The sequence below is a fragment of the Varroa jacobsoni genome, unplaced genomic scaffold (assembly GCF_002532875.2).
Source record: "Varroa jacobsoni isolate VJ856 unplaced genomic scaffold, vjacob_1.0 scaffold_1143, whole genome shotgun sequence".
NCBI classification, from domain to species: domain Eukaryota; kingdom Metazoa; phylum Arthropoda; class Arachnida; order Mesostigmata; family Varroidae; genus Varroa; species Varroa jacobsoni.
Window position 1 is genome coordinate 67504 of NW_019214045.1, and position 14658 is coordinate 82161.

The 14658-nt window shown below is 41.2% G+C and overlaps 1 protein-coding gene across 1 annotated transcript in view; it reads left to right on the top strand.

Annotated features, from left to right (window-relative positions):
- LOC111267064 (potassium channel subfamily K member 18) overlaps positions 1–13990 on the top strand; it is a 54452-nt gene extending 40462 nt beyond the window's left edge. Inside the window, exons 2-7 of the mRNA XM_022845034.2 lie at positions 1439–1565; positions 6369–6504; positions 7343–7556; positions 10013–10333; positions 11671–11807; positions 12025–13990. Of these exons, the coding sequence (XP_022700769.1) occupies positions 1439–1565; positions 6369–6504; positions 7343–7556; positions 10013–10333; positions 11671–11807; positions 12025–12309 (1220 nt within the window). The 3' untranslated portion in view covers positions 12310–13990. The remainder of the gene's footprint in view (positions 1–1438; positions 1566–6368; positions 6505–7342; positions 7557–10012; positions 10334–11670; positions 11808–12024) is intronic.
- The last annotated feature ends 668 nt before the right edge of the window (positions 13991–14658 follow it).

The window sequence follows — 14658 nt, forward strand, 5'->3', positions numbered from 1 at the left end:
AGCTAGACTAAAAGTGTGCAGTAAAAAGGCGCGTATAACAGTCTTGGCTAGCTGGAAACGAACTTTTCGATATATAATTAATACAGAATGTAATGATATTCAATTTGATGGCCGAAATGGCGTGTGGACGAGCATGTGGCATCGTGTAGATGACTTCGCAAGCAAAGCTGACTTGAATCTGATTTTGGTTACCTCATTAAACTCAGCTTAGGTTCGAAATCTGAATATTGATATCAGAGCTGGATTGATAAATGTTCAAGCAACCTGATCAAAACCTTAAATCCTATTTTTCTGACGGTATTCAGATGAATTGGTTATATTGGTAGTTGCATGTTCTGAGGCTGTATAATTTGCAGTGATTCACTTACGCACGGGGTTGAATTGTCCGATCTTTTTCACTAATCAAAGCAATACAAGTGCAACAAGCATTGATAGGAATATCCGTTAACCTCTGCTTTCTGTCTATTCATTTTGTTTGGTATTATATTTGTGATGTTTCCTTTTTTGTTCTGCGTAACATCATCCAGCCATTACGACTGTTCATCTTTGCATGAAGGTAAGCCATTAAAAGCCAGTGTATACGCACTAGAAAAATTCGGTTTCAATAAAAACCAGCGTCTTGCGGAAGGCGTTGGGCGTTTAGCACCATTGATCGATGTTCCACTTCGTCTGCATTCATCAAGAAATTGCTCAAAGGCGGCGGGTTTGATGATCTGAGGTACCAAATCCTATTAACTCGGTATTCTCCTAGAGACTTACTACTCCAGCTAACTACAGCCAAGCTATTCCAAAATTCTGACCTGAAAACGTATTTCCAAGTCCTTGCGTCCGGCTGGATGTTTGTTTGGACAGAAAGTCAGTGGTGACTAGAGGCAAACTATAACGGTATTTGTTGCATGTATCGCTTAGATTTTCTAACTTACTGAAGAAAGTGTAATGAAGGGCGTTTTGGAGGTCGTACACTGTCTGACGCCTTAGAGTCTATGAGTTAGTCGACCTTTTATAGGCAACGCTGTCGTCATATCAGCGGACAGTCAGACATTCCTTCGTTCGGCCATTTTCTATGCAAGTATTGTACATAGCCTGAAGCAATAAGTAGAAATAGAAACACGAAAAGGCATTCGCAATAGTCCGATTTCTAGATCTATATTACTATAGAAAATAATAGTAATCAAAACGTAGTTATTTTTTGAGCGTCAATCTGCAAACGTCATAAAACATACACAACATTAATTACAAATTTGTTTCATTATCATATCGTGGCCTTATTGCTCGCGGAAAATTTAAATTGAGAGTTTACCTAAATTCAAAGTACAATTTTTCTATATTATAAGCAGTGAGTTACCTAAAAAACAAACTGAATGAAGAGATATATATATACAGAGCTTAAGATTAACTGATACGTGTGATGTTGGTGTTTTTGTTCCTATTCAAACAGGTTACGGAGATATTGCACCCAGAACGCAACTGGGAAAAATCGTCACGATGCTATACGCTATTATAGGAATACCCCTGATGCTGCTTTACCTCACTAATGTCGGCGACATTCTCGCCAAAGCCTTCAGGTATGGTGCTCGGTGTACTTACATTCAAGCTGAACTATCTAGTGTACATAAGAAAGTATTGCCCTTGCCTACGTGAGGGAAAACCTCTTGTAGATATTCGTCCTAGTTCTCTTAGCATTTTCGCAGACATGATCAGTTTCAATTAAGTAGGCAGAACAGAATTACAACACGGATACCTGCTACACGCTCGAATCTGACGCTATGATTGATAATAGCATATTTATATAAACCCCCGCATCTTCGTTACTGATATAACAACGTTAGATGCAGCTTGTCCAGCAAACATAAATGGTCGATTCTCGGAAACACTGTTCAGTAGATTATAGGTGTTCTAGACCTACACGCAAGAACGTGCTAGGTTCCCTTGATAAAGGCAATGTCACACAGTTGTGAGCTAAATCACAGGGCACATTTACTGATTTCATATTTTTAGAGAAAATCTACAAAGATTCAAATAATTCTGTTGACCAAACTTAGGTTGGCTGACACAAGCGTAGTTCTATGAACAAGGATGCGTGTTAGACCGAACGATCCACCGTTCGATCAGATCATCTAGTTCTATCAATAAAATACGGCAGCCTGATCATTGCGTATATAATATGCTTAGTATCAGCTTGTCGTTTCAATCTACAAATTTAATTTTGTTTTCAAAATTGTTCATGTTCAACGTGCCACTTCAACATGTGGCAGATTCGCCCGGCAGGGAACCACTGTGACGGTGTCATGTAGATCTCTTGATGTAGTTCTTCTGTGCTTATGGCCAGTACTTTGCCATCAGATATATCACATTAGCATAACCGCTACGCCTAGAGATCGTGTGGCAAAATCACAAGGGCTTCAGATATGTGTTTGTCTTCAGCTGCGTTTTCTTGGCAACGGCTCCATGAATCTGTTTGCAGTCGCATCCTAGAGTCTGGCTGTCGCTATGGATGCATCGACGTCTTTAATTCTCCGCAAGTGTTCGTGTGTATGTGTCTGTTTATAGAACATAGTTCCATCTAGCTGTTTGTACAGCCTTCGATCTGGCCATATGTCTTTGCTTCGTTTACACTTTTGTTGTCGGCAATCGGCGTCAGTTGCATTTCTCGCCGTGGGTCCCTTGGTTCTTCCCTGGCAACTTCCAAGTTCTGCATTGAATCTTTGAGATTGAACGAAGCAGCGGAACAAGAACGAAAGCTTCTATAGAAAACGTTCACAACTATAAGTTTATTACTGTGCGATGAACTATTGGAAAGGAAGACGTAGCGAATATTTTTTTCCGAAGTTTTGCTTTCGTGAACTGTTGTCAGTGATTCGTCTGCTCTGGCTACAACGGAATACGATGGTTCCAGATCAGCATTTCGAAAGATCTTGCCCTAAGCCAATAACGACCTGAAAAGAGCAAAGAAAAATATTACATCGTCTCAACTTTTTTCGAAATTGCCTTGTTCCTCTTTGAACAGTTCAAATTAAACCGGATCACGAACTATATGTGTTGCGCTCGCAGACTTCAGCTTAAGTAAATTTGAAACATTGTTGCATCTACCCAGATGGTTTTGCTTGGATAGCTGTTATATTGTTTTTCATTTTCCCAATGATAGCTTAGTAGGTAACGTCTTTGCCTGCTAACTTTTTAGGGACCCGTTGTGGTCTAGGTTCAAACCCATAGGCATAGGTACACGGGTCATTTCATGCTGAGAGCCAGCCAACCGCCTGATGGGATACTAGCTAACGGCGATACCGGACGTAAAACTCGGAACATAGAAAGGTGTTTTTGCTTCTTTGCTGTATAAACGCTGGCGCAGAATTCGACGGGTTGCCTTTTGCTTGTCACGCCTTAGCTTGTCTTACAACAATGTGAATGATAAGGTTGTATGAAGCACAGATTAAACTTAGACAGATGCACAGGTTTCGTTCTATTGGCGCTGGTCTCATGGACCCTCCAGGAAGTCTAAAGAGTGTTTCAGATAACGCATAAGGTCGTGATGAGACATATTTAATTTAGTCTATGAAGCAATCAAGTGAATCAATCTAGAAATAGCTTGGTCGTTCGGAAGGCCTTGATGAAATCCCTCATTCAGCATTTGTTACGGAATTTGTTTTTTCTTGAAACTAGTCCTAGTCTATTTGTTAGATCGAACATTCTTCTTTCAAAAAAAATATCATATCTTATCTTAAGTGTTTCAGAAATAGAAACGACTACGCAGCGGTGTTGCAAAATGCTAAAAGTCAGCTTTGGTAGAGCTTGACTTGGTCAAGCTTTATACACTGTACATTGTAAAGCTACTTTTTTAGGCCTTTTAACAAAGTTATTTGCATCAAATACTCGAATTAAAGATTAAGTATTTTTTACTATCCAAATTTGCCTAGATTCCATTGTTTCATGGCGTGTGTGCCACTTTTGCGCCGTTTAGAATACCGTAGCTGCCGTTGAATTGCAAGTGATCGAAGCACTTGTAGAACTTACACATAAACATTGAAACTTTGTACCCTACCGTTTTCGTCATAGGGCAACTTCCATGTTCTCCAGCATATCCAAAGGGCTTCATTATTCATGGTCTCTCAAGTAGAAAAACAACTGATGCTCATGATCGATGAACGATGAAGACAGACGTCATATACGTCGTTGGGTAAGGACTTTGATGATGTCACGGTCTCCGTATTACTGCCAGACATATTTGAACCTGTACCTGTCAATGCGCGTATTTTAATATAGATATTTGTCAGGCGAAAGTGTTTTCGACATATATTAGAGATGCGTCGACGTTTGATCCGATGCTTTCCATCGTTGTTGATACATAGATACACGATATTATTATTATTATCCGGATATGCTCATATATGTATAGAGTCACCGTAGTATTTACTAGCCGTTCATAATGTCTGTGATGCCCTCTTCTTCAATCAACAGATGCGAATGATTCCCGAACGCTGAACGCTGATGGCAGCGTCTCAGTTCACTGGGTTCAATTTGGCTTGCTTCGCACGCTCGGACAGAGTCGGAAGGGCAGCTGTTGTTTGGGCCGCGTCCACCCTTCCATTTGCCCAGTCGTGCGCTTGCTTTTCTCCCTTCACCTCCTCTTTTTTATCTTTCGTCGACCTAGTCGATTCGTTACTGATTGCTATAAGTAAGATTGTGTTTGCCCACGTCCGAACGACCTTAGTCCGGCCTTCGCACACAAACATCTGCAGCGCTCACGTTACATGTACCAGTTAGCTGACCAAACAGCTACACACAGAGTTGTTATTACGTGGAGTTCGAACGCGGTCCTTTCGCTTATGTGTTTTGTTGTACTGAGTACGTAAGAGATTCCAGTTTGCCTTTTATTGCGTTATCTAGAAATAAGGGATGCTGTTACAAAAGTTTGTTTTGCTAATCTGACGCCTTGCTAATAACAATCACAGCCAAATGATCATATTTTAATGAGTGTTTCGTATATTTCTCAAAGGGTTCTGATACATTATATAGGCTTTGACAGTCCATCGGCGCCTGACGCTTGTAAGCGGAACAGTTAAAGTCTTCAACGGATTTGTCTAATCTGACTAATAGGGCTCTAATTTGAGCGAAGCAGTTAAGCACCTTGATAATGCGCATTGCGGGCTCATTCGAAAACTGTAACATTTCAGGCCAAACCACTTGCCTACACTTTCGAATGGTCCTCACATCTCCTTGGGTTCTGGAAGTTTTAACGTCATTGCAAGACGTTACATTCGTCTTCTCTGAAAACAAGATGACGCTTTCTGTAATCCTTCATGTTTCATGCCCAGAACATCGGCCTGACGCTAGAAAGACGGTGATACCGTTATCAAACGAAAGCAACCACTATACACGGTATAATTAAGGGCTGAATTTGGAGTATACAAACGGCTGATGAGTGAGCCCTTGTCTAAACAAGTTACCTGGCGCTTTAAACAGCTAAGGGTGCAAAAACTTGGCGCTTTGTTCACAGTTAACTCATATGAAATGGTAATCACTCGTGTATTATATTAGGCATCTGTACGAAACTTCCCGAAAAACAAGATTATTGCGTGCTTTATTGACTAATAATAAATCATTAGTAGTGACGGTGAAGCCGGGACTATTACCTAACGTTTGGCGAAAATACGAAGCTTTTCAGATGTCTTCACGTTTCGATCTCAGGAGGTTCTTTGATTATAGAGATCAAACGCACAGGGAGTATTGCTACCATTTTATGCATTTCAACTTTATTACAATGTTAATTGCATGCTGCAAAGCTAGCACGAAGACTAAGAGATTTATTTGACGTGTGTATTGGAGAGTTCTTTAAACAGGGAACAGTCCCGTTGTTTTTTCGACGTTTCTCAGGTCGCTTACTCGTAGTTCTCCGCTGCGTCAGACATAGATACGTAGCCTGCGAGGGCCAGTCCACTCTAATGATTAACGACACCTCTATTATGATTAACTTGCATTGTTATAGGCTTTTTACGAACACTGAATAGAACAATGGCGTACAAAGTATAATAATAATAACCTCGTAGCTAGTCAACAACTTCATTTCTCTGAGCTGACACAGCCGAGGATTCAGTTACCATAAGTTACTAGCGAAATATAGCTCTGTGTCCAGTTTCACGACGTATGCTCTGAGTTTACTTTCTATACTGGAGAACGTTATATGTGGAGATCAAACAAACAGCGCAATGCCTACTATAATTAGACGTCTTGAACCGTCATTATAATATATATATAAAAATTTAGAGATATTGAGACGCCTCCATCGCCATGATACCCGAATTTGTTGTGATCCAGCCAAAGCTTTCAACTAACGAAACTTTCGCGCTGATGTATTCTTTCGCGCACTTCAGGTATACGTACGGAAAGCTATGTTCGTGTTGTCGAGCTTCACCCGTCAAGAGTCCGCCCGGAACGGGTTCGCTCTCGTTGGCACAGAACACACTTGCAAGAATGAATAGCCAGAACAGCTACTCCAGTTACCGAATGGTACGATTTCGTTGTCCCTGCATTTTTCGTATGGCTCTTAGCAATTTGTTTTTGGTTCCCCCGCCTTTACGAATACCTCTTGAAAACGAAAACATCTCTTCCCCGCTTTTCATTACAGTTTAGTCTGTTTGGAAATAATGAAAATGCACCAAACGAAGTAGGATATATTTGCCATCGCTGACAAAGAATTGCTGGTTAGCCTAACATTTCATCTGTCCTTGCGTACGAAGAACATATTTGCATCATGCACGCACATACTGCGCTCAAGATGCGACCTTATTTCGTTCTCCAGAAGGTAATACTTGTGTATGTAATCTGTATAGTGTATAATGCTGTACATAGTACGTAACAACTGTAAAATCTGGCTTTTTATTAGAATCTGTCAAATGCCTTTTTCTTTAAAATGTTTTTAGAGATGTACAGTTCTAAATAGATGACGTGTAATGGGCGTCATCTAACGCAAAACGTGGTTGAAGATTCAGTAGTACTTTTTAACAAACAACGCGCGTAGACAATGCTATTATACAAATCTGTCAATGAAACGCTATGAAAGACCCCCCAAAAGATTGGCCCACTAATTGCTTTACGTGGGGGGCCTTGACGATCCGTACGTGCACTGCGCATCGTTGGCAGCTGGCCGCAGCAGAATGGAGGTTGCTAATATACACGAGAAGAAGTCAATCATCGAATCTATGGGATTGAACGCGGGCAATTCGAGTCAGGGCTGGACACTTCAATAAACCTGAGATAACTATTTATGCCTAAAAACTAATAAAAAAAAAATAACATTACAGAATCATTTGCTATGCTAGTTAACACGTTTTTCTATAATTAACAGGTGCAGCAGAGTCCGCAACTCGCTAAGCATAATTCTCCATTGAATCACTACTCGGTAGACCCTCCAGAGAAAGTAGGAGGGTCTGTACGTCAGCAAACTCAGACCACACAGATTCTTGACTTTAATCAGACGCCACATGACACCGTTGCTGCACAACACTTCGATGATATGACGCCTGATGAGCTCGGCGGAAACAATAGACAAGCTTCACACGGTAATAACGTTATACCCGGAAAAGTCACAGTTCAACCGGCATAGAAAGCATGCTGCTATCCATTGTTTTTGTCAATAGCTATCTTTCAATGCAGTTTTAGTTAAATATCTCACTTTTATATCGGCATAAAGTTACTAGTACTAGTCTTTCTATTTTTTTCAACTGTCTCAAATGACAGTTACCTAATTGCTACTTTTTTTTAAAATGCGTTATTTTTCCATTATGTTAATTTTCAGCTTCGTGGGGGAAAAAATGATTCTCTTTAAAGCTTATTGCGTGAACTTACACCCATTCCAAGCGCATGATAAACCCGTTGTCGAACAGTTGAGGTATTGTAAATCTCCTTCATCTTGAAGAATGTTTCTTTTCAGAGCAAGCCAAGAAGCTTTTCAGACAATTCGTTCAGTCGAGAGACGCATTGGAAATTTAATGGCAATCTAACGTATGCGGGTTAAATCTATGGTCTCTTGTTCTAGTTATATGGCATTGTGGTGAGAAATACGTATAGAGGTCATATCTTTCCTATTTCGTGATGTAAGTTCCAATACCACCAATGGTTAAGAATCAGATACAAAGCATTTCTCTGCTGCTTTCGAGAGCCCACGGTATTGTTGTACTTACGGACCGCCACATTAAATTTCTTGAGGCTCATTACGTAACAGCAGTGCCAACGTATCGACACCACTTTCCATTTAAAAACGAGTGCATGCGTTGTATAAAAGTAAACCTTGCGAAAAGTTAACGTACATGTTTTTGTGGAGAATCTTTATGTATAGAACAAGACTCATATTTAGGCCTCTGCTAAATATTTGTTCAACCAAACATACTAGTCTTCGTTTGTACAGATGTTCGTTTCATGCGTTATTTGACCGCGTTCTGACCAAAAGTTCTCTCGGTCCCGACATAGAACATTTGTCTTTCGGACCTTCCCTTTGATGGTATGCCAAAACTCATGCGCGAAGTCGGATGTTAGTTGTGAAACGTAATTCCTGACAGCAGAAAATACGGGACTAGTCTAATGAGCCATTATCATAATGAAGTCAGTAAGTAGAATTTGCTGTGTCTTACAATTTACTTAACGATAATCTTCGAGGCCGAGAAGCACATCAGATGCGGGTAAGCGGGACGCGGAGCTTGGTAAGCTTACGACCTGCCACAAATTGGTACGTTGGCAGGCTAGATGTCTACATGCACAACTAACTGACAAAGCCTGGCGCTAAATTGCATGCAACATGTCGGGACCTGCTAACTAGACGAGCTTATCCTGGCCTACCACTTCCCGTTGCCCTAACGGCCTTCCTCGTCCGCTTGCCGTCCGACTCGTCTTCCATCATGTTCTGACGTGTAACGAACATGCGGAGCTCTACATAGGTACGCTTACGCACGTACAGGCGCACACGGATAGACTTCGTCGAACAGTGCTTGACAGAAAGAGAGACCGCCGAAGACGATGGCGACGCAACAAGCAAATGATCTGATTATGGCTATGCGCTGGGTACGGGAACGGAAGTCGTCCCGAATCCGTGAGTCATGCACTCTCGTAGCATCTTTGTTTGTTCTTAGCCGCATTGCCTATAAACGAAGGCCGGTCCAAACGACGACGACGACGTCGGCTTTTTCGTACGTATTTTTTCTTGTGTCCAGCTAAACAGGGTTGACAAGATCGATAAGAGCAGGACGCTGCCGCAGCTCGGCACCCTTACCCAGACCAGTGCGCGAGCAGTTGGATAGCCGTTGCATAGCAGAAGTATTACCGAACACAGAAAACGGAAGTGTACAAGTAGGGCCGAAAAGTAAAAATATGCACGTGTTTCTACCTTTACCACAGCTACAGAATCGTTCCATCATAAAATGTATATTCTACTCAAACTTTAATGGCGCCAACACCATCATAATCATGAATACACATCTACAGGGGTAGAAGCGCACAGCCAACGGTTGTCAAGTGTTCGTTCTTGCTAGTCAACGACAAAATTAAGCCAGTCCGTCTCAATACACGCGTTCACACAGTGTCATACAGTGATTGAACTTCGATGATGGTAGATGCGGAAGGTGACAAAGTAGAAGGAAGGACAAAGCAGTGGAGAAGGGAAAACCTTTGGAGCAAGAGTTTTCTTCGAGTTTGATTTGCTGCTGGTGATGGGTAACGAATAACTTACGATAAAAAGGTTACAATAAAAGTGTCTATAGTGTTTTTCATTGTCTTATTGATGTTATTGTTGTAACGGTCTCTATTCTATTGTTTGGGCGTCCGAAATATGGAATAAGTTCAATTCTCAGTAGCAGAACGCTCTCAACATTGTTGGCGCTCTTCATTACCGTACATTAATCTGATGGATATTCCGTCGGTTCCAGACGCCTTTTACTTACTTTTACTGTTCTATCCATCTACGTATAACACTTGACAACTGTTCTTAAGTCATATTCTTCCTATGCCTTATTATCTGACTGTTCAGCTATAGGCGGTGTATCAGGAGGACCGATGCTTCCTTCAATGGATAATGCTGGTCCAAAGTTTGATAACGGCCCAGTTGGGCTGTATACGTCACGCGGGTTTCAGCCTGTACCTCCATCCTATCCGATCGGTCCCTCGCTGGGCTTAGCAGGTTTTGAAGGATCCCGAGGTCGCGAAGAGGAGCGAATCGCTGTACCAATTCCGCTATGTGTTCTGATTATGGTAGCGTATATCTCTGGCGGAGCAGTTCTCTTCTCGCTTTGGGAGGACTGGGGCTTCCTTGAAGGAGCCTACTTCTGTTTCGTCACCTTGTCTACAATAGGTACGTTACCTTCGAGCAGAAACACCAGCTGATGATTGTCGAAAACCAGTTTACTGTCTTCAGTTCGCTGTATTCCGTTGTGTTTTATAACCCAAATTACTTTTTGTGTGAATACAGTATGTATATAAGCCACCGTAAATGTACATTTAAGCTGAACACCACATGCATCAGGAATACATATACAAACAGATAAATATAATCATTTATGTGTCTAACGGTAATAACACAACGGATTTATTATGCAAATATGGATTGCTCTAAACTATACAAAGAAATGATGAACGTAAAGAAAAAGGAATAACTAATATGGAATTGTACTTCAAATATTTAGAATTTCGGTTCTTGTTATGTTCACTACTCCAGTATATATACCCTATGCTACTGTTAAATGCAGTGAAAGTTATAGCTAAGTAAATGTCACTTTGCTGCTACGTACTATATTATTAAGGTTTTTCCATTTAACCACATTTGCGTCGGTCACTGTCTATTTATTATATATGATGCGAAGACAAAATACAAGGCTCAACTTAAGTATAATATGTCAGCTGGGGCCGGGTGCCTTATCCTGTGGGACTATTGATCACTAGCCATCAAACAGTGGCCACCGAAATCGATCTGTTGTTTTGCTAGTCGTCCCGCGATGAAGAGTGAGACAATCTACCCCGCGCCTCATGGCGACTATACTGCCCTTACCCCTCCTCTCCAGTTGGCCTAGAAGTAGCGGTTTCGGTCGCTGCCGTTTAAGGACTCCTGCTAATTCCCTTCCCAACCCCAGTCTTTGATCTCTGCATATGAATTCAAATGGAAGAATGTTAATTGGGGAAAACTTCTGATGAGACCACATGGCAAGGTGGTAAGAATAGCTATATTAGAACCGGCAGTTCCCCTAGCAACTTCTGGTCGCCGTCTCATGAACATTTCGCGAGATGGCCCCATGGCTTCCGCCACGAACCCTCTCATTATGTACGTATGTTTCGTTTTTTCCGTCCAGCCCAGACTTCTCTTGCTGTCGGGCGACCCATACGACTCCGTCTAATGGGTGTCGACACCGACTGACTTGTGAGAGTTAAGAACGAATTATTAATCAGCCATACTGCCACTACGACGCGAAAATATCGCGATGCGAGACGGGCGACAATGGTACCTCTGTGCTAGCAAATGAGCTAAACAACGCTCTACATCTATGATACTCTGTCCTTGATTGGTTCAGCTATGCTTAATACTGCGTGCAAAAGTCGACGTGTGGGAACAATCATTACCTTATCTATAATTATACTCATATTAAGCCATTTAATTGTGCCATTTTTGTAATCATACGATGCTCTCTCTCTAAACAGGATTTGGTGACTTCGTGCCAGGCGTGTCTGACACGGGTAGTCAAGAAAAGTTGGTTATCTGCTCGTTGTATTTACTCGCGGGCATGGTTCTAATTGCCATGTGTTTCAGTCTGATGCAGGAAGAAGTTATTTATAAGGTAAGCCATTTAATGAATTGCACTTTGTATATGAACACGGCACATCAATATACGTTCGTTTGATAGAAACCATGGAAGTACAATCGATGATTGTACTTAGTAACTTATAGAAGTTATTTGCGTTTTATACAGATTGCAAAATCACCCTTGCGATGTGTCTCCATAGGTCAGCTTACAAGTAGTCACTCTATCCCTTTTACCTTTCATTGGTTTAAAGGTCCGAAACTGTGGCAAGCGGATAGGGCTCATTCGCAATTCAGATAGCGGAATGGGCCTGGGAAGTTGTCCCTTACAAGATTTCTACCCCCCGCCATTGCCACCGTCCCTCAGTCGTCATCACCATCATCATCAACAACAGCAGCAACAGCAGAATATGATCGGACTCGGAATGGTTGACCCGCAAGAATTAACCGGACTAACTGCTGGAATGGCCTTAAATGTATCAGGCGATGGAATTGACGATAACAGAGTTGTCAGCCCTCACAATGACTATTCCTGGTAAATATCAACAGTCTGGCCAGTTAAGAGCAGAACTTAGCATCAAATGCACTATAAACCTTTAATTTATCAGTAATTTATTGCCGATACGCCAACGCCATTAGTCTGTACTGGCCGCCATAGAATAGAACAGAGGGAGTGATGTCATCGCCTTCGTCAAAAATTCTGCTCCAAAAAGCAAATTGCGCCTTTCATGGGAAAGTCGCTGCAGATTGCGGCTGAATTCAACGATGGGATTCAGCGATGAATCAAGCTAGCATCCAAAGCTGTCGCCACACATTGGGTGCAATATATAGTATTTATAGTTTAGGGTTTGTTGTTAAGTGAAGCTGCCTGTTAAGATTTAATTAATTTGCCGCTAACTGACCCGGCCCTATTGACTCTGTAGTATTAGTTTACCGGATAACTATATAAAATGATGGGTCTGCTCTGCTCGTTAATGATAATTGAGCCTCTATTGAGTGACTTAGTAGTACATCTTGGCTCATATGGCTAGTGATATGATAATTTTGTCAACGGTGCCAAAATAATGTAGTGTATATTGTAAATGGGTAGGCGTTTATTTTGCCCTGGTATCTGAATTGTAATTTCGTTGGTCTGATGACCCGTTTAACTTTTCGAAACGAAGAGCTCTGTATATTTTAAAAACAATCTTCTCCAGTTAAGCTTGAGATTTATCTTCAGATAGTTCTCCATGTCGGTTTTATTTGGTTAATTGGAAGTGCCTGGGTCGATTAACAAGCCGAATCTGTGCATATGATGAATGAACTGACTTTTTTTTCAATGAAGTTGAGGACTGATCATCCAAGAAAAGAAGGAACGATCGATCGCGAAGCCAGTTATCACTCCGCTTTATGCTATCTGCTCTTCAGCGAAGACTATTAACGGAATCCATCAATTATATGGTCTACACATTAGATACGTTTGATCGACATTCCTCCCGAGTCCAATTTACTGTAAATATATATATATATATATATATATATAGTAATGCCGAACAAGATATGTAGATTTGCAGCTACGTACTGCTCTGTAAATAATCGGAGCCTGCCGGTGCTAGAGCACTGCAGCAACGCTAAATCTATCGCCAGTACCGAACGCTTGATCTACGGTAATAGTTGAACATCAGCTCTAACTGATATATTGGTATACGATAGCTTACGGTCCTATACGGAAATAAACACGTACATACACATAAACAGTTACCGGCGAATGAATGGTTGCTGTGGGATTATTTCATAATACAATTGTATTATAGAACTGTACATTTGTTCATGATTAACATCCATTGAGAATTCATGCAACGGTCTTGTAAATTTGTTACTTTTTATGGTATGTTAATTTTTTGACTCATGCCTCTTGTATCATGACGGGGTAATAGTACACAGGCACAGAAGGGGTGAGCTAAATAGTTGGAAAGTACCAGGGAAGCAAATTGGCGATGTTTATTATTAAATATTTTGTAACATACATACGTATGTATAGAGATACTGAAAGATTATTGTCATCAATGAAGTCTAGGAAGAAAAAATAGATTCGCGTATAACAATAAAACGGTAGGTACTTGCACAGCAAGGCGATAGATTCACCTCTAGTTATTTCAAACATATATACAATTTAACACGACCACTATGAGAAGCACAGTAAAAGAGATTGATAATAAAATATGTTGTCTATTTGAGTAATTCTAGGCTATTTTTTTCATTAATTTCATAGCCCAACTATTTCACTGATAGGTTGCCAAACATAGTCATACGGATACTATTCACAGAACTCCTGTCACCGTTCTGTCATTGATGGGCTCTCGTATCGGCATTGACTACCATAACAGCAGCAGCGTAGAGCAGACTGCCACATACGCATCAATAGGATTTCGATCCCCGTCCCCCACTCAGGCACAGAAGTATTGAGATCATCCAACCATGGACGACATTTACTGACCCGTGTCAGTAATACCTCCACCTTCACTGGCAAGACAACTGCAATGATAAATTCTTGTTGTTTCAGTGGTCTGAGACAGATGAAGGGGCTTGAAGAACCGTGCAGGACGTTCGCATGACCTAACTGCGTCTGAAGGACTTCTATCAACGTCTGCCTTTGACGCCTTCAATCGCTTTATTTGACCAGATTCTAGATCGTTTTTGAAAACAAAGTTCCGAGTGGATGGCTAATATACGAGCAAAATTAGAAGGGGTTAGTTTACGGATGCTAAGAGTCATCAGCTTTCCGTAGCCTAAATATGAACATGAAACTTATCTACCACTGGCTTTCAACACTAAAGAACGCAGGCCATGCTCGAATCTGAATTCATATCGCCATACGCTACTAGAATCTTCGCAGAGAAACATCAGTT